The sequence below is a fragment of the Lupinus angustifolius genome, chromosome LG03 (assembly GCF_001865875.1).
Source record: "Lupinus angustifolius cultivar Tanjil chromosome LG03, LupAngTanjil_v1.0, whole genome shotgun sequence".
NCBI lineage: Eukaryota > Viridiplantae > Streptophyta > Magnoliopsida > Fabales > Fabaceae > Lupinus > Lupinus angustifolius.
Genome location: NC_032011.1, coordinates 27,283,434 through 27,307,932, shown reverse-complemented (window position 1 = coordinate 27,307,932; position 24,499 = coordinate 27,283,434). Strand labels below are relative to the sequence as shown.

At 29.8% G+C, this 24,499-nt stretch overlaps 2 protein-coding genes across 2 annotated transcripts; both read left to right on the top strand.

The window, feature by feature from the left end:
- Positions 1,386–4,718, top strand: LOC109344284 (putative cyclin-A3-1). Its single transcript, XM_019582993.1, is given in 9 exon segments — positions 1,386–2,059; positions 2,151–2,383; positions 2,824–2,899; positions 2,982–3,058; positions 3,145–3,178; positions 3,388–3,537; positions 3,624–3,758; positions 4,178–4,221; positions 4,223–4,718. Coding segments are annotated over 9 exon segments (1,299 nt in total). The 5' UTR covers positions 1,386–1,687; the 3' UTR covers positions 4,401–4,718.
- LOC109344283 (MFP1 attachment factor 1-like) lies at positions 22,933–23,741 on the top strand. Its single transcript, XM_019582992.1, has one exon. The coding sequence runs from the start codon at positions 22,998–23,000 to the stop codon at positions 23,475–23,477; it is 480 nt and encodes a 159-aa protein (XP_019438537.1). The 5' UTR covers positions 22,933–22,997; the 3' UTR covers positions 23,478–23,741.

Below are 24,499 nucleotides of genomic sequence, written 5' to 3'. Positions count from 1 at the left end.
TCGAGTATTATCGGCTAATACCCGATCGGATATTATAAATCGCCCGATCGTAATATCCGATTAGAATTTCGGATTTCGGCATTCCGAGTGAAAAATATTTAGAAAATAGGTATGAGTGTATTCAGGGTCTATATTGACTCGAAATGAAATTACGAAGCCAACGGTGCGATCGGAATTCGATTCCGAGTTACGGAACTCAAAAACCACTTTTTGAGCCGTACCGGGTGGATTTCGGCCCTGACAGTGGTTCAGAACCGACTGTCTCCGAAAATTACCAAAATTTACCACAAAATAGGAAATAATATTTCAAGACTAAAACTCAACTAGAGTTTCGTCTAATTCTTTACCGAAATTGCCCAGAAATTCATTTTCGGATATATAATTAATAAAAATATTAATAAAATCTTATAATTCGAAATCGTAAAATTCGCGGTGTTACATATTCAACCCCTTCTAGGTGTATTCTGCCACTGATACCTAACAGAGTTAGCCCCACATACCTGTGGATGTTCCCGACTTGAACACAATTGCCTCCAGTACGAGGATACATGTGGAAAACCAACAAATATACGTTTTGATGTAAAAAACAAAAACATGCTTAACAACTTCGAATAAATTTATCCAATATACAAAAAACAAATTGGAAAAAATGAAATGTTAATTTTTTTTCTAATTGTCATATATATATATATATTTATTAGGATTATGCACACCCACTTTGGTCCGTCTTAATTAGATCTATATAGTTGAGTTTTACTATGCGTAATATCATGTTTTAGTTCAAAAATTAAATTCAATTAATATTCAAGTTTAGACAAAAGTTTATCCCTTACTCATCTCTTTTGCTAACCTTCGATTTCTATCTATACTTTTTACTAAATTGCGAACAAAATAATGCATTTGATTTTAACAACCTAATGTTATCTTTTACATTGTTTTAAATTGTTTGATTCATGTGCAAATATTTTAGCTCAAAAATACATATATATATTTTCATATGTCATTTACTCTTTAATATTTTCATCATATGTACATATATTAAAATGTTTAAATATTTATAGTTATATGTACATATATTAAAATGTTTAAATATTTATAGAGTTTAAAATCTAACATATAATCCACCATTGATTTATATTACTTTTGTTTGAGAATCAATGATGATTAACAAATCAATGATGGATAATTGCTAACGGTATAAAAACTCTTACCCAATAAATATATACATATTAAACCATATATATATATATATATATAATTTTATAGGTCAAATAATAAGAAATATTGATGAGAGATAAAGAAAAAATGCATTATATTCAAGCAAATGCATTATATTTATGATTCCAAGTAGCAATGTTTGAAACCAACAAGGGAAAATCCAAGAAAGAAGAGGAATCCAAGAGACAAACCCAATTTTAAAACCTAAAAATGTAAGGAGACTAATTCAATACATATCCTCGATTAAAGTACCACCCAGTGAGATACAGTTTGTTTGGAATTCCCTTCCCTCCCTGAACCCCGAAAACACCCACTCCGAGCGGGAAACACTGCACAATTTTGACTCACTTTTGAAACACTCTCTTCCTCTATTCTTAAACCCCTTTCCCTTTTCCCTTCTCTATATACTCTCTTTTCCTATTTCCTACTCTATTATTCGACAATCCCAGTCGCAACTCACTCACGCGCCATGTCCGACAAAGAAAACCACGCGCGCCCCCAGCGCGAAGCAAAAAAGAGAGCCGCAGCTGCTATCACCGAACAAAGCAATAGCGGCACTGCCAGGAAGAAAAAGCGCGTCACCTTAAGCGACCTCACCAACCTCCCACCGGATAAACCGGTTTCCGGTTCCGAACTGGGCGGTAACGGCACCGCCACGAAGAGGAAGCGCGTCCCGTTAAGTGAGCTCACCAACTTCCCACTGGATAAACCGGTTCCCGGTTCAGACACCGAGTTCAACCGAGTCAGAAAAAAACCCGCAACTGAACCGGATTATAACTCTGATCCTCAGTTGTGTGTCCCTTATGTTTCTGATATCTACGAGTATCTTCGCAAAATGGAGGTATATTACTTATTACGTATAGTAGTAATAATAAATGTTAAATTAGGGTTTCAAACTCAAACTTATGAAACGATGTCGTTTTTGTTCTCAGGTGGATCCAAGTAGAAGACCGTTAGCGGATTATATACAGAAAGTGCAGAGTGATGTGAATGCGAAGATGAGGGGTATTCTGGTAGATTGGTTGGTTGAGGTTGCTGAAGAATATAACCTTGTTTCGGATACTCTTTATTTTTGTGTTTCGTACATAGATAGGTTTTTGTCTCTCAATGCTTTATCTAGAGAGAAATTGCAGTTACTTGGCGTTTCTTCCATGCTACTTGCTTCGTGAGTTTCCCATTACTTTTAATTTCCTTTTTATTTAATGCGTGTATATTGTTTACTCGAATTTGCCCGATAATAAATTAGCCTTTAATTTCTTTCTTGAAAAATGGAAAATGTCCTCATTATGTGTCTCTTAAATTTATTTTGAAAATGATTGATTTGGTTGGTTGACATTTGAAATGTTTAGAGTCTGAGTTAAGATTTCTCACTAAATGGGGGCATTATTTTTCAAATATCATTTGAACTAGTTCTTTATGGGAAATTTTTTGGGAAATGCTAGTCTCCATGGGTATTATTTTGATTGGCATTTGACATCTTTATTGTTGAATTGAGATTTTTAGTTTTGAATGACTAAATTATAGGGCATATTTCTTCTAAGGATGAATTTCAGCATTTGAATATTATTTTTTGTACTCATCTAATATTGTTCTTTTGTATTACAGAAAATATGAGGAAATTAAGCCACCAGAAGTAGAAGATTTTTGTTTCGTTACTGACAATGCATACAGCAAAGAACAGGTGATTGCTTTGTACTTTATGTTATGCTATGTTTGTGTATGTTTAGATTTGGACATAATCTAATTGTAGATAACATTGTTAGGTTGTGGAGATGGAAGCTGATATATTGAAGACCTTGAAGTTTGAATTAGGTGGTCCTACAGTGAAGACATTTCTAAGGCATGCCTGCATTGAAATTGAATAATCCTTTTTTAATTATACATTTTTTTGCATGTTAGCTCACTGTATGCTTTACCTATTTGCAGAAGATTCTCTAAAGTTGGTCAAGAGAGTAATGATGTAAGTCTGTTTGACCTATATTTGTCACAGTTTTCAAAAGCTTAAAAGTGAATTTTCCAAAAAATATTTTTGGCCAGTTGCTCAATAGAAAACTCTATGTTTAACCATATGAATTATTTTGTTTCAACTACTCAGCAGTTTCAGTTATTTGATTTGCTATATATGTGGACTTTATTGTTTGAATAATAATACTCTGTCTCCTTGTGCAGACTTCTAACCTGCAGTTTGAGTTCCTTTGCTACTACCTAGCTGAGCTCAGTTTGTTGGATTATAATTGTGTAAAGTTCTTGCCTTCTTTGGTGGCTGCATCTGTTGTATTTCTAGCCAGATTTATGTTAAGCCCGACGACACATCCTTGGGTAATGATCTATTCTTGTAAATTTTATTTGATAACCAATGTTGGGTCAATTAGGCAGTTACTCAATTATGTAGTATTTATTTGCAGAATTCAGCGCTTCATCATCTCACCAGATATGAACCTGCTGACTTGAAGGAATGTATTCTAAACATACATGATCTGTACCTTAGTAGGAGAGGGGGCAGTTTCAAAGCTGTGAGAGAGAAATACAAGCAGCATAAGGTGACAGTTCTACACATTTTTACCGTTTATTACTATCTTGAGGTCATAGGCTTAAATTCTGGACACAATTTCTTCCATAAAGCTATGTACATTTACCTTCCCTACACCCACGAGTTTAATGGGTGTAATTTATCAGAGCTCAATATATTAAAAAGTAATATTTAAGTTATTAACTTCATTCTAGAAGGTTAGCTTTGATGATGTGGTATAGTGGTTGCCTCTTGATTTGGAAATCATGGGTTAAAGCCTTAGAAACAATCTCTTTGTATGCGTGTGTAATGTTGCCCATATTTATCTATCCCAAATTGCACTAGGTTAAACCCTTGTGTGTTGGGCTCTACCCTTTTTATAATTTCATTTCACTTCTCCCACTGGTGAAAGTTATGCTAATTCTAGTTGCATGGTTATTTTGGTCACAGTTCAAATGTGTGGCAACGACACCCTCTCCTCCTGAGATACCTCTTTATTTTTGAGTTTCGAGTGACTGACCCTCAGGCACTCGTGAGTCATGACTTGGCTTTTCTTGCTATGGCTTTGGTTTCAACTATTGGCAGAGACATGGAAGACAGGTTTTTGGACACTAGAAGATTGCACTGGCTGGTGCTCATTGTGGCGCTTGCTGTGAAATGCTATTGCACTTGATGAATTAATGCCGTCCTCACCAACTTCTTAGCTTAACTTGCGTATGACTGGGGATAAGTCCCTGTAGTTGAGATTTGACAACTAGGTTTTCTTTTTTTGGCAATTCAATTTCTCTTTGAAATAGTTATTTCAAGGTGTTCTCTTCTCTTTTGTATATGTAAGTTAGTGATATGCATTTTCATCTAAATTGCAATATATGATGTACAGGCTCTGATGCTCAGAAATCAAATTTTCAGCAATTAACAAGTTTGGATTATTAAGACAGTAATTAGCTCTGGATTTGTAAATGGATGGATGGTCTGGAAAAATATTTTGGTTAAATATTGTTGGTCATTTGCGTTTTCTTTCTTGTTTGCTTAATGCTTATTGCTTAAACTTAAAATAACGTGCCTTTCCTTACCTATGATAACCAGAATTTCAATTGTTGTTAGTGAAGGTGTATCTCATATTCTACACCCTTTTCCTATTTTTTGGGACTCAAATTATTGAGGTGGACAATTTTCATTTTGTAGCCTGTACATGAGAAATCACGAGGAGCCAAGCTTAAAGGGCATTTTCTTTCAATTTTTTTAATTATATTTTTTTTAAAGAACTCGAATAGTCAAACTAAACTAGTCAGTATTTTCTAAATTGGCTTGTTCAAGAGGGCCAGGGTCATTTAGGGACTGACTGGCTATAAGGGATAGTCTTATTCTTTTATAGAAGGATCCACTTATTCTACATTTTAGCCTGCCAGAGAAATTCCATAGTTTAAATTAGTGAGCAGATCTAAATCATTAGATTTTTATAGAATTGATAGATAAGATGTAAAGTAAGTTTAGAGTAAGTAGATCTCAACTTTTTTTTATTTTTTATAGAGGAGGGATTTCTGAACAAATCTTATAAATTAGTGTGCGGTACGGTTGAATGTTAATAAAACATGTTACTCTTTTAACTAGGAATGTTTTTATTGCACCTTCTGCAGTTTTCTAATATAACTGCAAGGTTCTAAGTCCAATACTCGGTGAACATCTCTGTAAAGAATGTGGCAGAAATAAATCCAGTGATTATCTCTATAATATTTTCAGATTTTGTAATGTATGACAAAAAATGCAATTTGATTTAAGGAAACCACCGAACATAGTAGTGAAAGTCAAAGAAAAGACCAAATCATTGGAGGACTCTGAAATAAGCATTGCTTTCATGACGGTAACAGAAACCTCAATGGATGGTTAATGATATTTGTACATTGCACCATATATTTTTTCAACACACCATCGTAGTTCCATGAGTAACAGAATGGATGAGATGAAAACTTAAGGGTTTTTTACAAAATAAAATAAAAAGGAGAGTGGTATGGTGTGGTTATACAAATAAGATTGTGCAAATAACACTCACATTAATGAATTGGACAACATGTTCAAAGCTTTGAAGATAAGGCCCAAATTAACAAAATTAGCTCTAAGTCAAGATAAACCAATGATTCCAATGATTTTATGTCTCCATGATATGAGGAAGTTCATTTTCTGCCCTAAAAATTATGTCACTCAATGTGTCACCTACTTAAGTTAAAAGTTTAATAATTAAGTATTTTTTGGTCAATCATAAATGATGAAACCTGGAGATGAATTGACACTTTTTATGACAAAAAATATTAGAGTTCAAGCTCTTGGACTAATTCATGGTCCTTCATTAGGCATCATGCTCCCAAGAAGAAAAATAGTAGATACGGAGAAGTCGTTGGGTGGATGCTTCAAAGCTAATTACAACATGCTCAGTGAAGGTTTTTACTATTGGTTTTAAATAAAATTCACAAAAATTTATAATGTCAAATTAAAATCAAATCAATGGTAAAAATGTTTTCAGGAGCATGAGTTAATTCTGGTCAAATAGCACAGAACAGAAATTCTCTGACAACAAAGAATCCTCTTTAAGAAGTATAGGCGTACAAAAGCGTTTTCAACAGGACAAGGGCATCAGTCTCAAAAGAAAGAGAGAATAGGACAAAGGGGATCGGAATAAAAGGAAATATAAAAGAGCTTTATATTATGAAAACTCTAATATAATACCATACCTATCTCTTTTGCTTGGACACTCTCCGTCTCTCCCTATGTACTTGAGCTGTTATGTACGCTAATCACATTATACACCAAAATAAAATAACAAAACATGCTTATTATGACCTTCCACTCTTAAGATAACATGATTTCAGTGTTAATTATAAGATTAAAGCTACCCAAATATATTTTACTTACACCACTTCATATTTATGTAATTTTTGTTATCGAATAACACAAATTTTTTAATGGTTCCACCTATCTATTGATTCTACCGAATGTAGATATGTTATAAATAAGCACCATATATACTTATATTAGTGTATATAACTATCATTTTTTCTAATTAGAAATGTCAAATATTATATATATAAAAAGATGTATATAAGTACAATATAAAAGTTTTTACATTATCACTATATCATTCACTAATCATTTTCAATCATCATCCTTTAATTATTTAATTAGTTTTATTTTATTTGAATTCATCTATAATTAATGTTTATTTTGTTACTTATTGTTTGGTTGTTATTATTTTATCATTTGTAATGATTTTTGACTATACAGTAAATTGTTTGGATGAACTAATATTTAAGTTTGAACAATCTCTATAATCCTAATACATTTTCTTCCCATTGACGAATTATGTTAGTGACGATTTCTTTTCCAACGATGATCATTCCATGGTGATTATGCGAATGATTTCTCTTTCCAACTAACGATCATTCTAGTGGTGCATTTTTTCACAATGGTGTATTATGTCACTAATGAATTCTTTTCTTTTGGTGATGATCATCTTGTGTTGATTATTATTGCAGATTTCCTAGTTACAACACATTTTTAATGATTTTGTGGAACCATATAATTAGTTGTTTACTTTCATTTTTGAAAAAAGATTATGTATAACAAGCTTAAAGTTTACCAAGCTTTATCTTTAAGATATTTTATATCACTAGATCAACACTTTCAGTATGCCAAAATTGCTATTCAATGACGTTTAAAATTGTTATTCAATGACACTTTTGATAGTTGTGTACGTGATTGAATTAGAATGTATAGATAGATTTAAGAATGTTTTCGTGAGCACCGTAAAATGTGGAAAATCAACAGCACTGTCTAATGTGGAAAATCAGCAGCACTGTCTAATGTGGAAAATCAACAGCACTGTCTAATGTGGAAAATCAATTGGGTGTTGAATATCATTTCCTTGACCTCCATCTATCATTCAATAACACCTAATATGTCAACATTGTTGAATATGATTATTAAACGATAATTCTGATGTAGTGTTTCATTCCTGTGTCCCATGATAGTATAAGAAAACAGATCCACCCTGCTATGAACACATGTTTAGATAGAGGGTGACAGAGAAACAAGAGAGGGAAATTGACTAGGCAGGCTTGCAGCTTAATGCTTCTGGTTCCTATGAGGATATATAATTAAGAAACATCAAAAACATTACTTTGGGAAAACACCACATGTCACGGGAGCACACGAGAAAATCAAACTGTCGAAAGTCTCGTGGGTTTTAAAATCTTATATATACACAACCACAATCAAGCCATTTATTCAGGCATTTGGTATAACTCGTTTAGTTGATTAGTCTTGCGCATGATATGATCACTCAAAAATGTCTACTTTAACCTAGGATTGCATAGATTGTTTAGTTTCACAATTAGTCCTAACAATAAATATACAATTCTTACTTTTATAAGATTATGCAACATGGACTATTGCATTTGCATGCGAGTTTTGAAAATTTTAAATAGTATAACTTTATCAATTTCATTATTTGAAGACAGAAGTTTTATTACTTATTATACCATACACCTTTGTTTCTATCTTACACATAGCTTAAATTTTTGTATGTGTTTCCTTGAATCGAAATACATAAAAAAGAACATTGAACACATTATTGATGTTTATTGTCCCAAAAACATTGTCCAAGACATATATAAAAAATAAGTGTATGATATCAAATATGACGTTGAAAATTAGATACACAAATAACATGTTTGCTATTTTGTTAAATCTAAAGTATGATACATACATGGATATTGCATAAAAATATTAGTTAAACAGAATATTATCATATATTAATTAAATTAGAACAAAATACGATATATAATATAAATAAACGCTACTATTATACTTAATAACATATTCTAAATTAAGAAAAAAGAACATTGCATGCCAAACGTGCAATGCAACAGATAAATCTGAAATAAAAAAGTTCTTGAAAGAATGACAGTGCAATAATGGTTGATGTCTTAGCTCAGACATGGACATGCTACTAACCTATTATTATATTATGGTTACAAAGCCACCCAAAAAAAAACAAAAGAAAGCTGAGGCAAAAGCGACTCAGAACTCCAAAGCAAAAGAGACTCAGAAATCTGAGAAACTTGCTCAGTTATAGGTCACAATCCGTAGTTCACAGTTTCCTGAGCATAGCAGAAATACCTATAAGAAGTAAGAGTTAGCTTCTTTATAAAGCCGACAAGTAATTCCTGAACAAGGAAATAAAGAAAATCAGCCAAGATTTGATTGCATATAAGCCATATCTTGGATTGGAGTGACCCTTACTTTTGGGGACTGAAAGCGATATGAGAAGTGGGAGACAGAAAAATAATATTCATTATTCTCTCCCGTTATCGGAAAGAGACAACTTGTTTCGGATATAACTAATACACTTATAATCATTCATGACAAATTAAAGAAATTTTAACTTATTTTCATTTCACTTTATACAACTTTCCGTTCAGCGAATAAAATAAGAAGAGAGAAATATGTGAGAAAGAGAATGAAAAAAAAAAACAAAGAGAAGAGAAAGATGTGAGAAATAGAGTAAAATTTAATGTTGTTTGGTTGTATAGAAAATGAAGATAAATGAGTGATTAAACTTACAGAATGAAGATTACTTGTCCCACTTTTGGTGTCTCATTTATATACCAATCTAATTAAAAAGTAACATCTAAGTAAAAAGAAAAATCCTAAAAAATAAAATATTTCTTTTTTATATTATTTGGTTGAATGAGATTAGCTTAGAATATAAAAACAAAAATATTTTGGAACAGGTGATCTTTGTCCAAACTCCTCCACAGAAATATGTGAGAAAGAGAATGAAAAAAAAAACAAAGAGAAGAGAAAGATGTGAGAAATAGATAAAATTTAGTGTTCTTTGGTTGTATAGAAAATGAAGATAAATGAGTGATTAAACTTCAGAATGGAGATCACCTGTCCCACTTTTGGTGGTCTCATTTATATACCAATCTAATTAAAAAGTAACACTTAAGTAAAAAGAAAAATCCTAAAAAAATAAAATATTTCTTTTTTATATTATTTGGTTGAATGTGCTTAGCTTAGAATATAAAGACAAAAATATTTTGGAACATGTGATCTTTGTCCAAACTCCTCCACTCTTCCTCCCCATTTTCTCTTCACATGTGAGAAGAAGAAAATTTGGTGGGCTCCACCTAATTTTTATTCTCTCTTCTCAAACTCTCTCCCCAACCAAAGGAGAGAAAGAGAACCCTTGTCTCCAATTTCTCTTCTCTCTTCTCAAACAACCAAAGGAGAGAAAGAGAACCCTGGTCTCCAATTTCTCTTCTCTCATTCTCTTTCTACTCCATTTCCTCTCTACCAAAGGAAGGCTTAGGCTTCCAGTGTTACTCTAGTGCAAAGTTAGTGTATTTGTCAAAATTATATCCAATGTGATTAATGGTAAACAAAAGTATGTCATTATCTTCTATTAGTTTTGGATGAAACCTTAACATGAAAACTTCTGTTATATAACATTGAAGTTTGAGGTCTAAGCGGCTTAACATTGAAGTTTGCATTTAAGTCTGAAGTATCTTACACAAATAATTGGGACATAGATGTCATATGAATAAAAAATATATATTTTAATTGATTCGAGATAGAGAAAAAAGTATCATTTCTCTCTAAATAATTGATGCATAACAAAATTTTGTATTTATATTTGTTGTAATTGAATAATCATATAGATTTAATATGTATACACTGACAATATAATTATTTTTTATACTGTCATCAAATCATTTACATTGATTTATTAACTATCTTAACTATTAGATAAAAATAATAAAATCAATGGTATATAATGTTTAACAATGTAAAAAAACTTTGTGGATAATGCACATATTTTAAATTCTAATCCTATTATAGAAGAAGAGAACCAAACTCAAATAAAAGGTTCTCGTGAAGACACAGAATACTACATTAAAGCAAAAGTTAGAAAAAGTCCTTTCGAGAGATGTGCCCCTTGTTTGCAGGGTATACTCAATGAACACACTGGATCACTTTTTTCCTTCTACACTTCCCAAACAAAGCCTATTAGCTTTTCCTCTCATATCTTTATCATCAAGTGCATTTAGCTTTTATTATTCTCCCTAACTTTTTCAACCTTCTCTGCATATCTATCTGCACCCATTATATGTATCCTTCAGTATCCTCACACCCTCCTCTGAAGGCAACAAAACATGCATTTTCGTCATTGCATTCATGTTGGGGGTTTGAAGAGGGTACTGTTTTTTGTTTTGCTTACATTCTTAGTCTGTGGAGAAAAGGAAGAATCAGTTGTTGGCCTCAGCAACCAGAAACCAAATACGCAAGAGAAGCAATTGAGGCAGAAGAAGCTGCTGCAGCATCAAGAACAAGTTCCAAAGTACCCATTTGATGTTTTTGCCTCAGAGAAGAGGAAAGTTCCTAATGCATCAGACCCTCTCCACAATCGTTGAGTTAAGAATGTTTCATTTCATTTGCTTATATAAATGAGTTGGGGTTGACAATAATGTATCAGGAATATGAAATTAGTAATTGTTTAGTTATTAGTTGGTTACAAGTTGTCATATACATCAAGCCAATATCTTTGGCTGCAAGTTTGGGGAGCATATCTTCCGCAAGTTGTATATAGTATATGTTTATGATTAGTTAAAAAATATAGTAAAGTTAAAAAATTAATAATTAATTATATTTTTCTAATTTAATATTATATACAGTAACTCAATTTATAGACCAACACTTACAAGTTTGATATTATCAAAATAAATTTTATCTCTATCAACTAAAGGAATTTAAATCAATTATTTATCAATTCAAGCTAGTGTGACAACAATGCAACTTATAACTAATTGCTAATTAAACATTTGTTTAATATCTATATATTATTAGTTTAAAAATTTTTACAGGCACAACATATCATTTATTATTGGTTTGTTTTACTTTTATTCAAAAATTAATGATAGTTTTTATAAATAGTAGAAGATATGTCGGCAGAGTAAAAAATAGTTACCCTATCTGTGTATATATATTAAATCCAATTTATATTACTAATATAATGAGCCATACAAATTAATTTGTCAATCATGTTTGTAACTCGTTCATTGGTTAGCAGTCAGTACTTTTTCTCTCCATATTTTTGCACTGCATTGTATACAGGATAATGATAATTTTGAATATATAAACTTATAAAGTGAAAACGATAATGTTTACAGTTTTTTTTATATCATGGGCTTGTTTCTAGTTTTTAATATTCTTCTTTGGTATAGTCTTCTTTAAGCATCGATTCCAAATAGAAAATGACTCTGCAAATTATCAGTGTTTTTTGGTCGAATACAATGCAACATCATTAGTTATTTATTTGGTTAACGTGGTTCATAACAAAAGGGCAAAAAGAAAAATATATGAATTAAATACTCTTTGACTTTATTGTTTGTGATTAACCCATTGCTCGAGTAATTTGAGGCTGATTGTACTATGCTAAATTCTTCTTAAAGTGGTGCCTTAATGGGTTTAAGTCTGTTACAGAGTTGTCCAATAATTTGAGAAGATTGACATATAATTTAGTTTGTGGTTATTTTTTCCCTTCCAAAAGGAAGTTACAAGATTTGATGTACAAGTTAATTTGTTACATCATCCATATTTTTTCCTCAAACACATTCATACTTGCACTTGTAAAACAACAACTATTTTTTTAACTAAAAGGTATTTTTATATAAAAATAAACAAAACCAAATATTTGCTTGAAGCCTTGAACTAAGGTTATGAATCACAACTCAAATGCTTGAATACTTATAATGAAAAATGGCTTGCGTGGAGGGTTTCTTTTTCCGCATGGTAATGTGGTATAAATCCAAATATCCAATAAGGGGTTTATCTTGTAAGGAATCCTTATGTCAATCAACCTAAGTACGTAGTAGCTGTTTGTCAATATTCCCCACATATGCCAAATGATTTTGTGAACAGTATGAGTATAAGATATTGTTCCATTCGAAGCTGTTTTCTTTGCTTTAATCAATCACCTCTACCTGCTCTCGCCTTCTTATGAAAGCATGTGGATCAGCCAGCTAGCACATATGGTTCCAAAAAAAGAGATAAACACAAAGTTAATATCTTTACAAAGTAACATGAAATATTTATACATAACTAGTGGATTATCATCATCCATTTATATATTTTTTTTGAAAAAGTCCACAATAATTAAATATAAATTATAAATGATGTAGTAACAATATATCAAACTTCTAATTTTCAATATAAACATTTTTTCCCGACAATAACTTCTGAATATGGAAAATGATATTGAATTGATGAGCCATGGTCAAATTCATCAGCCCTTATCTATATCTATATGTAAAACTAGTAAGTTACGTCTGAAATGGATGGGATAATATTTTTTTGTGTTGAGTAGTTAAAAACACTCCTATATTAGTATAATTAAGAGCATATATGTTAACTCATGTGTTCACATAGTTAAGAATATACATGATACTTATGCATACATATGATTCAAACATATTCAAATATATACGTAAAATAAATGACTTAATTCACATGTATTGTAAGCAGAAATTAATAATTTTTTAATGAGAAATTCTAGAAAATAAAAGGTTTAATATGTTTAGATTGGAAATGTGACTTAAGTCGTATTTTAAGAAGAAATTAACGAGGTCATGACACATGAGAGACAATGTGCATTGTACATAATGAAGGTTTTTGGGTGAGATTCCTCCACGAGCTGACAAGTGACAAGTAACAAATGTTACAATATGGTAAAATGCATTGAAAAAGAAGGGTCACATGAACTAAACAAAGAGTCGTATGATACAATATGTGAAAATCTATGATAAAAATAGACATGTTTTTTAGGGGAAAAAGTGAAGGAAAAGTTGACATTCATGAGTAATATTTTTTTCTAATATATATATATATATATAGGTATAGGTAATAATAGAATATAAAATTCATTTTTCCTTGAATGTTCATCAGCCCTTATGAAGATATTACTATTCATTTTTCACCATTATTACAAGGTAATATTTGTGAGCTTTCCTTGTAATGTGCACCATATTCATTTATCCATATTTGCAACAGCAACCGGTGGTGGAACTGGAGGAAATGAAATTTTCACCTATTTTTATGGATCGACACTAGTCACACAAATGGAGTGTAGGAAAACACAGCCCAAACTAAGTTAAAATTTATTGATACTCACAAATGTCTATTCACAATTTTCATGGACTAATTGCAATTTAATAAAATAAAACAACAAATAATTAAGTAGATGACATTGTAAGAGTATGTGAATAAGCACTTTTGAGTTTTGAGTGTCAATAACTCTCTATTGTCAAATATAACCGAGATTGAATTGATTTTAGAAAAAATACAGCTAACCCAAATCCAATACCCGACCACAATTGGGCTTGGTTGTGTTGTATGCTTATTATTAATTTGGGCTTTTTGAGGTTTTTTATTTGCCTTTTATACACTCCGCTTCAAACGTTTCTTAAGAACTTCAAGCATTGAATGCTTTGGCATTTGGTGCAAATTACAAGTGGTCATCATGTTAATATCCCACTGGTAAGGGAATACTGTCGGATACATCAGATTGCTAAGGGGTGGAACTAAATAGAATATTTATATTTTCAGGAAAATGTTGAATAGAGATGGAACCTAAATAGAAACCATGGGTCAAACTTATATTGGGAGGCCATGCTGGAATCTCAATTATTCTATATGCTAAATGGTAAAATTTTGATCATTAGTAGCAAAATGCAACAATATATTTAAAAAAGATTAGCTTACTATTCATAGGTGAAAATATTATTAGGTAATGCAAAAAAAAATTATGTTAAAATATATATTAAGAATCTCCTGAAGTTGAGAAAAGATAGTTTATTTCATTATTTATTTATAAATAAATTAAGTCTAGCTGACATTTAAAGATTAAATTTGACTTCTGATAAGAAAATGATCATTAAACTTTCCTTATTTATCAAACGTTTGAATTCTTTAAAAAGATGAAACTTCAGTTTATTTGTTGAATTAAAAAACAAACAGGATTATTCATAAATAACTCAAATCATTTACATCTATACTACTCATGGTTGTACATGATTTGAGTAGTTAACATTTTTGCTATTAAGGATGTCATACACTAATAGTTAAAAACTACTTTTTTTATAGTGTTTGTATTTTATAACCGGACATTTCATTATTTATCATTCATATTTAATCATTATTAATTCCGAAAAAATAAATAGTAGATAATGGGTTGATCTACTACATATCTTATCAGTTCATTCTTGAAAAAATTAGAGAGTACATATTAAACATTAGATTTTACTAATTATTAAAATTTAAAGTATGTTTTTTTTAACTTACTATAAATCCATTTTTTTTCTATAAGAACTAGCGAGTTACCCATGCATTTTTATGGGTAGTATTTTTTGCCGCATGGTTAAGAACATAACTATTACATGTGATTGTCTCTCTAAGTATAAGAAAGAACTTCAATTTTTTGTATTTTGAAATTGATATATCCTTCAAAATTCAATGTCCCTCATTCCTCAACTTGACAAAGTTTAAATATATACAATATCATAGTATAGAAGAACTTAATTTTAAGATTTTGAAAACCAAAAATTGTAAATGAGTTTAAAAATTGATGAGTTAATAGGTTGAATGTTTGACTCTCATTAGCATTACATATATCAATAGAATCAGAATTGTTGTGTTCTTTTTCATCACCTAATATTATTAAGTTTAAAAATATTTGCATCAACAACTTAATAACTGATTGAATTAGATTATAAATATTTTTACTTGGAAATAAACTCAAAACATACTCATTTATTTGATCAATAATTTCAATAGTTGAAATATATACAATATCATTGTAACACCCCAATTTGTACATAATAAGATATATAATTTCAAGGTACGATTTACTAGATAATATTCAAGATAAAAGAAATTTGTCGAAGAGGTTTTATGATTATTCCTAATCCTCATAGAATGTGTAGTAAGTAAAATCCCTAAGTATAGTAAACTATTGTCTCCCAAGATAGTATTAGATATTGTCTTTTCCAATAAAATCAACAAAATGTTAAAGTATCAAGAAAATGTGGATGTATTACCATCTAATCCTGCTAGAGCATAAGTGTACTAACACAATTACACACAATAAAACTAAATGCTTCATGAGTCGTAGGTAAACTATACTACTTTAAATCTTCAACAAGCTACTCAACTGCTCCACATACAATTCATTTATACGTATAAACAAACAAACAACATAGAGGGAGTAAGACATTAAATCATGCAAAAGTGACAAAGTGGATTTAAAAAGAATCATAACATTAAAGCAACACAAATAATTGCTACACCATAATTAGACAATATACACAACAATTATTATCTCTACTCATAACAATTATGCACAATGATGAATGATATTAGCGTATTAGTTATTGAGGTGTATACACCATGATTAAGTAATCTCTCATGCTATGCTCATGAAATTCCACCAACCAATCACCATCAATTGCCCGAAGGCCAAGACCCTAGTGGGAAAGCAACCTGGAGTATAGATTTCCTTAACAACGACAAGTTTCAATATCTATTGTTTTCCAGTACTTCTATCAGAAGTGCTTACATGGTAAGCCCAGTCCGTTTTAGGAATCCTCTCTACCGATCACGAAATGTACAAAGGGGCATCAGAAACTACTTAGTTTGCATGTAGGACTATCCTGGTCATACAGTTTATAAGACCGGACCCTCACTAGATCATCTCACCTAAATAATTCCTCAAGGCTTCTTGACGAGTCACCGTCATTGTCACCCCTATCCAAATCCCAATGATATTGCTATCATCGTATCTTTCCATTTTCTCCAACTCCAACTAAAAATGCAATGATGTATGCACACTGATCAAAGTTAGCCCACTAAGTCTTTTTATCAATATTATCTCAATTTCAATTTCCAATAACATCACCTAAGTTAGTGGTCTCAGCCCCAATGCAATTTTTATCATATAAATTTTTATCATATAAATATCCTCAGGACGAGCTCAAGACATAACTTAGTGATCAAAATAAATGGTTAATGTCCCAAGGTCACTACACTTTCAATAGTGTGAATAGCCATAGGCTCTCAAGTATCTGCAAATAATTATCATTTACATATGAATTTAATCATGATCTCTATCACTATGATAAGTCAAACATAGACATTCAATACTAATTGTAGTAGTCTAATAATAGTATAAAATCATATCAGCAAGCTATCAGTATCAAACATATAATCATTCAATCAAGACACAATATTTTAATATTCATAACTAAAATGATTAAATGAGGAAGTCCATAACAATCACGACAATTGATCACGACAATTGACCCCTCATTAATCATTTTAGTCTAAGGATCCTCCAACTAGTGAGTATCATTGGAGACCCCAATGCTACATGCTAATACCACTATGTCTAATGCTTCTCCCTCACTTGAGTTAACGCAAGCTCCTTGTCTAGTAGATAAACTAGTTCTCTCGTCGTCTCCTTCAACCTTCAAATCTTTTCTCTTAAACATGCCAATAACAATCAAGACAAAAAATTAATATCTAATCTACCTAGAACTAAAAAAATTAGTTTATTATTAATCATGACAAAGCCTATATTGAATTTGATATGAGGTTGCTGCATAAATCAACACCTACATTTTAGAAACGAATCAAAGGGAGATATTTGTTTTCATGAAAGTAAAGATTGAAAAGAAGTGTATACTGATCTATAGACATTTCACAAAGAATTCAGAGCATACAATTTCCTAAACAACCTACGTGATTTTTGCTATGAGAAAGAGGAATTCAAGATTTATCACCTAAACATTTTAATAAACATTCCAAAAGAAAAACCACTGTCTCCATGACGCAACAAGAATAAAGATTAGCAAAAAGATTGATTAAGAATCCTATATTATCCAATAGGCATGATAAAGCAAAACAATTTATTGGTTAAAATAAACACTATCTTAAGATGAGATCATCGCATAAGAAAGGAAAAGGTTTGTGCCTATTTCTCTAGGTTTCTCTGCTGCAAGGATGGTTTGAATGATGAGAGAAGTTTCTTTTCTTCTCTCCCCACTTTCAATATATTTATTGGGAGTTATAATTTTAGGTTAAGGCTCCACCTATGATAACCTTTAACACTATTCCCATTATAGTAACTAAAAGCTTTAACTTAATAGTAAAAATAAATTAATCGCAAGGTATAACTACATAGTTTATCTAGACAATAATTTCTTTTTTGAGATAACTATGATAAAAATTAACCAAATAATTAGGGGTTGACTATTAACAATTATATCTATTTTCATATTAGTTGGAAAATTTGTGGTGTTGCAATCATAGTACAGAAGAACTTAATTTTAAGATTTAGAAAACCAAAAATTGTAAATGAGTTCAAAAATTGATGAGTTAATAGATTAAATATTTGACTCTCATTAACATTACACATATCAATAGAATCAGAATTGTTGTATTCTTTTTCATCACCTAATATTATTAAGTTTAAAAATATTTGCATCAACAACTTAATAATTGATTGAATTGGATTACACATATTTTTACTTGGAAATAAACTCAAAACATACTCATTTATTTGATCAATAATTTCAATAGTTGATTCAAGTATTGTCATTGTTTATAAAAACTTTTCATTTTTTAGTGATCTTGTAGATTTGGATAAGTAGTTTGAACTATGACATCTATTGTATTATCAAAATTAACAAATGTATATGTCATTAGAGAGGGAATAACGTAGTTATGAGTATTGTAAAAAAATATAACTATAACTATAACTAATACAGATGAATGTTATTATATTTTTTGTTGAAACGATTATGTACAATTACTAATAATATAGTATAATATTTTAAAACTGTAACATTGTCTTGATTATAGGTTTTCATCCGTGCAATTCTTACACAAGAATATTTTGATGATCTATAAGGAATAATAGATGACACATAAAATGATTAAATGATATTAATTGAAATTTTTTTAAAATCTATTTAAATTGTAATTACTACATATTCCATTTACTATATTTAAAGTATCTTTTTAAAGTTTCATAACAACTTTAATACATATTTTTAAAGTAGAAACTAAATCATCATAATTAATGCCTTTTAACTTAATAGTAAAAATAAATTAATCGCAAGGTATAACTACATAGTTTATCTAGACAATAATTTCTTTTTTGAGATAACTATGATAAAAATTAACCAAATAATTAGGGGTTGACTATTAACAATTATATCTATTTTCATATTAGTTGGAAAATTTGTGGTGTTGCAATCATAGTACAGAAGAACTTAATTTTAAGATTTAGAAAACCAAAAATTGTAAATGAGTTCAAAAATTGATGAGTTAATAGATTAAATATTTGACTCTCATTAACATTACACATATCAATAGAATCAGAATTGTTGTATTCTTTTTCATCACCTAATATTATTAAGTTTAAAAATATTTGCATCAACAACTTAATAATTGATTGAATTGGATTACACATATTTTTACTTGGAAATAAACTCAAAACATACTCATTTATTTGATCAATAATTTCAATAGTTGATTCAAGTATTGTCATTGTTTATAAAAACTTTTCATTTTTTAGTGATCTTGTAGATTTGGATAAGTAGTTTGAACTATGACATCTATTGTATTATCAAAATTAACAAATGTATATGTCATTAGAGAGGGAATAACGTAGTTATGAGTATTGTAAAAAAATATAACTATAACTATAACTAATACAGATGAATGTTATTATATTTTTTGTTGAAACGATTATGTACAATTACTAATAATATAGTATAATATTTTAAAACTGTAACATTGTCTTGATTATAGGTTTTCATCCGTGCAATTCTTACACAAGAATATTTTGATGATCTATAAGGAATAATAGATGACACATAAAATGATTAAATGATATTAATTGAAATTTTTTTAAAATCTATTTAAATTGTAATTACTACATATTCCATTTACTATATTTAAAGTATCTTTTTAAAGTTTCATAACAACTTTAATACATATTTTTAAAGTAGAAACTAAATCATCATAATTAATGCCAATAATTCTTTAATTATAGGAAAAGAAGCATTTGAGAACTATCAACTTTTCTTTTTAATTAGTACTAAAAATGATTAATTTTATTAAATAAATTAAATATCATCAAATTTTCTCATTAGTTGTAATATCATTGTTCATTTTATTAATAATACGATTGAATTCCTAATATTATATAACACACTTTAATGATATTAAATGAGAGCATTTTAAGATCTATTTAAATAATTTCTATTAAAAATTATTATTTTTATGAAATAAATTTATTGACGTGTCATTTTTTAGCGAGACAGAATAACAAATTTCCTTATTAATTGTAATATAATAGCTCATTCGATCTATTAATAATAAAATTAGATTTATGTTATTTAAGTTTAAAAAATTGATTAAATAATATTAATTTAGAATGTTTTAAGATTTATTTAAATGAATAATTACTACAATTTTCATTTACTATTTTTAAAATATTTTTCAAAGTTTCATAACAACTTTAAAATATACTTTTTAAATAGAAACAAAATCAACGTGTTCTTATCGGCAATGATTAGGATGTTAGTATTTTTTGTGGGTGATACTGGAATTATCAATCTCCTTCGCTCCAACCCTAATCATCAAACTACCTTATAACACAATTTTTATTTTTTTTTAAATTTGCTATGGTTGAGGCTTGAACCCACAACATCCTTCATTATATTTCTTAAACTTTTTTCACCTTAATCATCATACCACCTTATGACTCACGATCATCGTTATATATTTGTTAATATTCACTAATCATATTATATATTCCATAATTGTTACGAAGATTCCTTATAAATTCTATAATTGTTCTGATAATTTACTGTATAATTGTTCTGATAATTTACTGTTATAGTTTTTAATCTTCTTAATCTACTATTATTAATATTTTGTTTATGTTATATTCATATTGTTACTATTATAATATAACAATTATAAATTTCTTAATTACATTATATATTCCGTAATTGTTACAAAAATTCCTTATATATTCCATAATTTAGTTGTTCTTTGTGATAAGTCTTGGTTTATGTTGTTAATTGATTCTTCCAATTTTGTAACTGATGCGCAAATTTATATTTTATTTTTGTAACTGATACAAAAAATTCTAACGATTCTATTTTTCACGAGTTTTGAATCATATATTATAATTCTACCAATTTATATTCATAATTAGAATTGCTTAAATTTGGAAATTCATAAATAATTTAAACAAAATATATTTCTTATTGTTACTATTATAATATTGCAATTTTAAATATAATTTTATATACTTATTAACTACATTATATATTCCATAATTGTTACGAAGATTCCTTATATATTCCTTAATTTAGTTGTTCCTTCTGATATGTCTTGGTTTATGCTGTTAATTGATTATTTTCATTTTTGTAACTGATCCGCAAATTTATATACTATTTCTGTAACTCATACAAAAAATTCCAACTATTATATTTCTTCATGAGTTTTGAATCATATGTTATAATTCTACCAATTTATATCATAATGAGCATTGCTTAAAATTTGGAAATCATAAATAATTTAAACAAAAAATAAATCAAATCAATTGGTTATCACAATCAAAATTTATTAGTTATATTTCTGAAAATTTATCTACATAATGAGGAATGCCTAAAATTTGGAAAGCATAAATAATTTAAATAAAATATAAATTAAATAAAAATAAAGACATTATTCTTCTCTATATATGGGAACACCAAAAAATTCAAAAGCAAAGAACACAAATATTATATTGTGTTGTTGACAACGCAAATAATACAAATTTATAAGCAAACAATAAAATAAGGTAATGAAGTCTAAATAAAATTTCCAAAAGCACAAATATTGAGCCGAGATGAGTGTGTTAAACAACATATATATTAAAAATCATCGAATAGAGGAAATAAAATACAAAGTCTGCAAGTGAGTGAATAACTAACCATGAAACAAAAAATGGAGGTATCAATAACTAACTATGATTATTACCTAATTTTAGAGAGGATACAGTCTAGATATTTCTGAAACATGCAAAAAAAAAAATTAAAATGGTTATTCTTTGAATAAAAAATGTATAAGTAAAATAAGAGATGTATAGATAGAAAATTAACCCGCAAAAATATTTCAAGGGAGAACCATATTACAAAGAAAAATATATGATAAAAGTAATATAAGACTAGGAGATAAATATATTAATAACAAAATAAATGTATTATTGTAAGTGAAAGTACATATAATAGGTTTTGAAAGTTTGATCTTCCTAGAGGAAGATAGCGTTGCTTATGAGAATGCTAAGGAAGAAAAATGTTGGAAGAACATATCTACAAAATAATGAAATCAGTGAGAACATAATCAATGTGAACACTTCTACAAAATAAGGAAATCAATGAAAAAATAACCAAAAAATCAAAGATAAAAATAAGAATATGTCTACAAAATAAAAACATATATACAAAATAAACAAAAAGATCAATGAAAAATGTATTTTAAACATTAGATTTACAAAATAAGAATAGATATACAAAACAAATAAAAAATACACTTTAAAGAGGATGATTGGAAGAGAAAGAAAATGACGATAATGAAGAGAAAGAATGAAATGAAACCAAAGAAGAAAAAAATTGTTGAGAGAGAAAGATTGTTGGAAGAGAAAGAGAAAGTCATAGATATCAATAATAATTCAAATACAATTTAAGTTGTAGTCATAAAAAATGTAAGAATTATTTATTAAATTATTACTATAATCAAGAAATAATAAATATAGTGTAGAAATGTACATATATGATTACCATGAAATCATTTATAAAAAATGAATGAAAAAGAACTGAACATATGAGAAATGAGAAGGTGATAGTAGTTTTTTTTGTTACAGAAGTAATAGAGAATGTGAGAATATAAACTGTCCTAACGTTACATCTTCCTTAGAAGGCAACCTAATACCGAACACTTGGTCGAAACTCACAAGTAGAAGACAAGCCAACCGGGCCCACATTCTATCCTAACTAATCTCTCAATTTAAAATCAGTTTGAAAGTGCAATAGAAAGAAATGTTTTAGTCTTACTATTCCTCAACAAACAAAAACAAATCCCACATTATCACTTTCTCGCAATGTCCAACCCTGAAATTACACCCGCACCCGTTTCTGACCATGACACCACTTTACCCCCGCCGCAACAAATGGAGGCTCCGCCGCAACCAAACACACCCCCCAACCCTTCCACCAAGGCCAGCGCCATCTCCTTCAGCGTATGGCCTCCCACGCAGCGCACCCGCGACGCCGTCATCAACCGCTTGATCGAGACTCTCTCCACTCCCTCCGTCCTCTCTAAGCGCTATGGCACATTGACCTCCGACGAAGCCTCCGCCGCCGCTCGCCAGATCGAGGAAGAGGCATTCGTTGCCGCCGGTGCTTCCGCCTCGGATGACGAAGATGGCATTGAGATCCTCCAGGCTTATTCCAAGGAGATCAGCAAGCGCATGATCGATACTGTCAAGGCTAGAGCTCCGCCTGCTTCTGCCGTCGATAATGGCGGCGCATCGGTTGTCACTACCGAAGACGGCATCAATGCTGCTGTTTCCGAAGCCTGATTGGTTTACCCGTACCCGATTATAGTGTATTAGGGTTTCAGTGGTTGAGGCAATGTTATCATGTTTTAAGCTGATATATATGTCTGAAGAACTTGATTTTATTTTTTATTTTGCTGATCTTCATTTTATGATCCAGCTTTTGTAGAATTGGAGAGAGATCAGAGGATATAGAGTTGCTCTGGTTTGCCCAAATTGTGTGAAAATTGTCTCTATTTCTAACTTCATTGTATCTCTGTGTTTATGTCAAGTTTCTTTGTTGCATCCAATTATATGGTACAAATGTACAATGAATAAAATTTGTATAGATACTTGTCTATTGGGCACAACACCATTCAATCAATATATGGAGATAACTTTAATATAATTGTAAGAAGGGCTTTATTGTTTGTTTGAATTTTTACCTTAATTATTCTTAGGATTTTGATGGGTAGTGCCCAATAGGCATGGTGTCTATGCAAGTCTTACACAATGGTACAACTTGTGGATGGTTAACTGAGTTACTACAGAATGAAACATAATGCTCTATTTTGTTCTCTTTGGTGTCACATTTTTTATGGAATCTAAATGTTTCACTCTTTAACTCTATTTCATGTGTGTTTTTGTTCTATTTATAAAATACATTAAGCATATAACATAACTCATATGTTATCATGTTATGTACTTCTCTTCTAACATGTTCACCAAATGTTACCGGAGGGTGTTGTTTTCTACTCCTCTATGCCCATTGTGTTTTCTTCTATTTATTTGATGTTGTTTTTATCAAATGGTAGGGAGGATTTTACAATTTAGATATCCCACGAGAGAATGTAGAAATTTACAATGTGTTTTCTCCTATCGGGGATCTATATCTTGAATATTTTATTTCTACTAAAGCAATTTTCATGAAATTTGGAGTTACCTCTGGCTGAAATTCTTAGATGACATTAATGTATACATGGACCATGGTTATATTTATGTTCTCATTTTTTGGGTGATGCGGTCACACCCTTGTTAACTTTTTATTCAATGTGCAGATAAAAGTG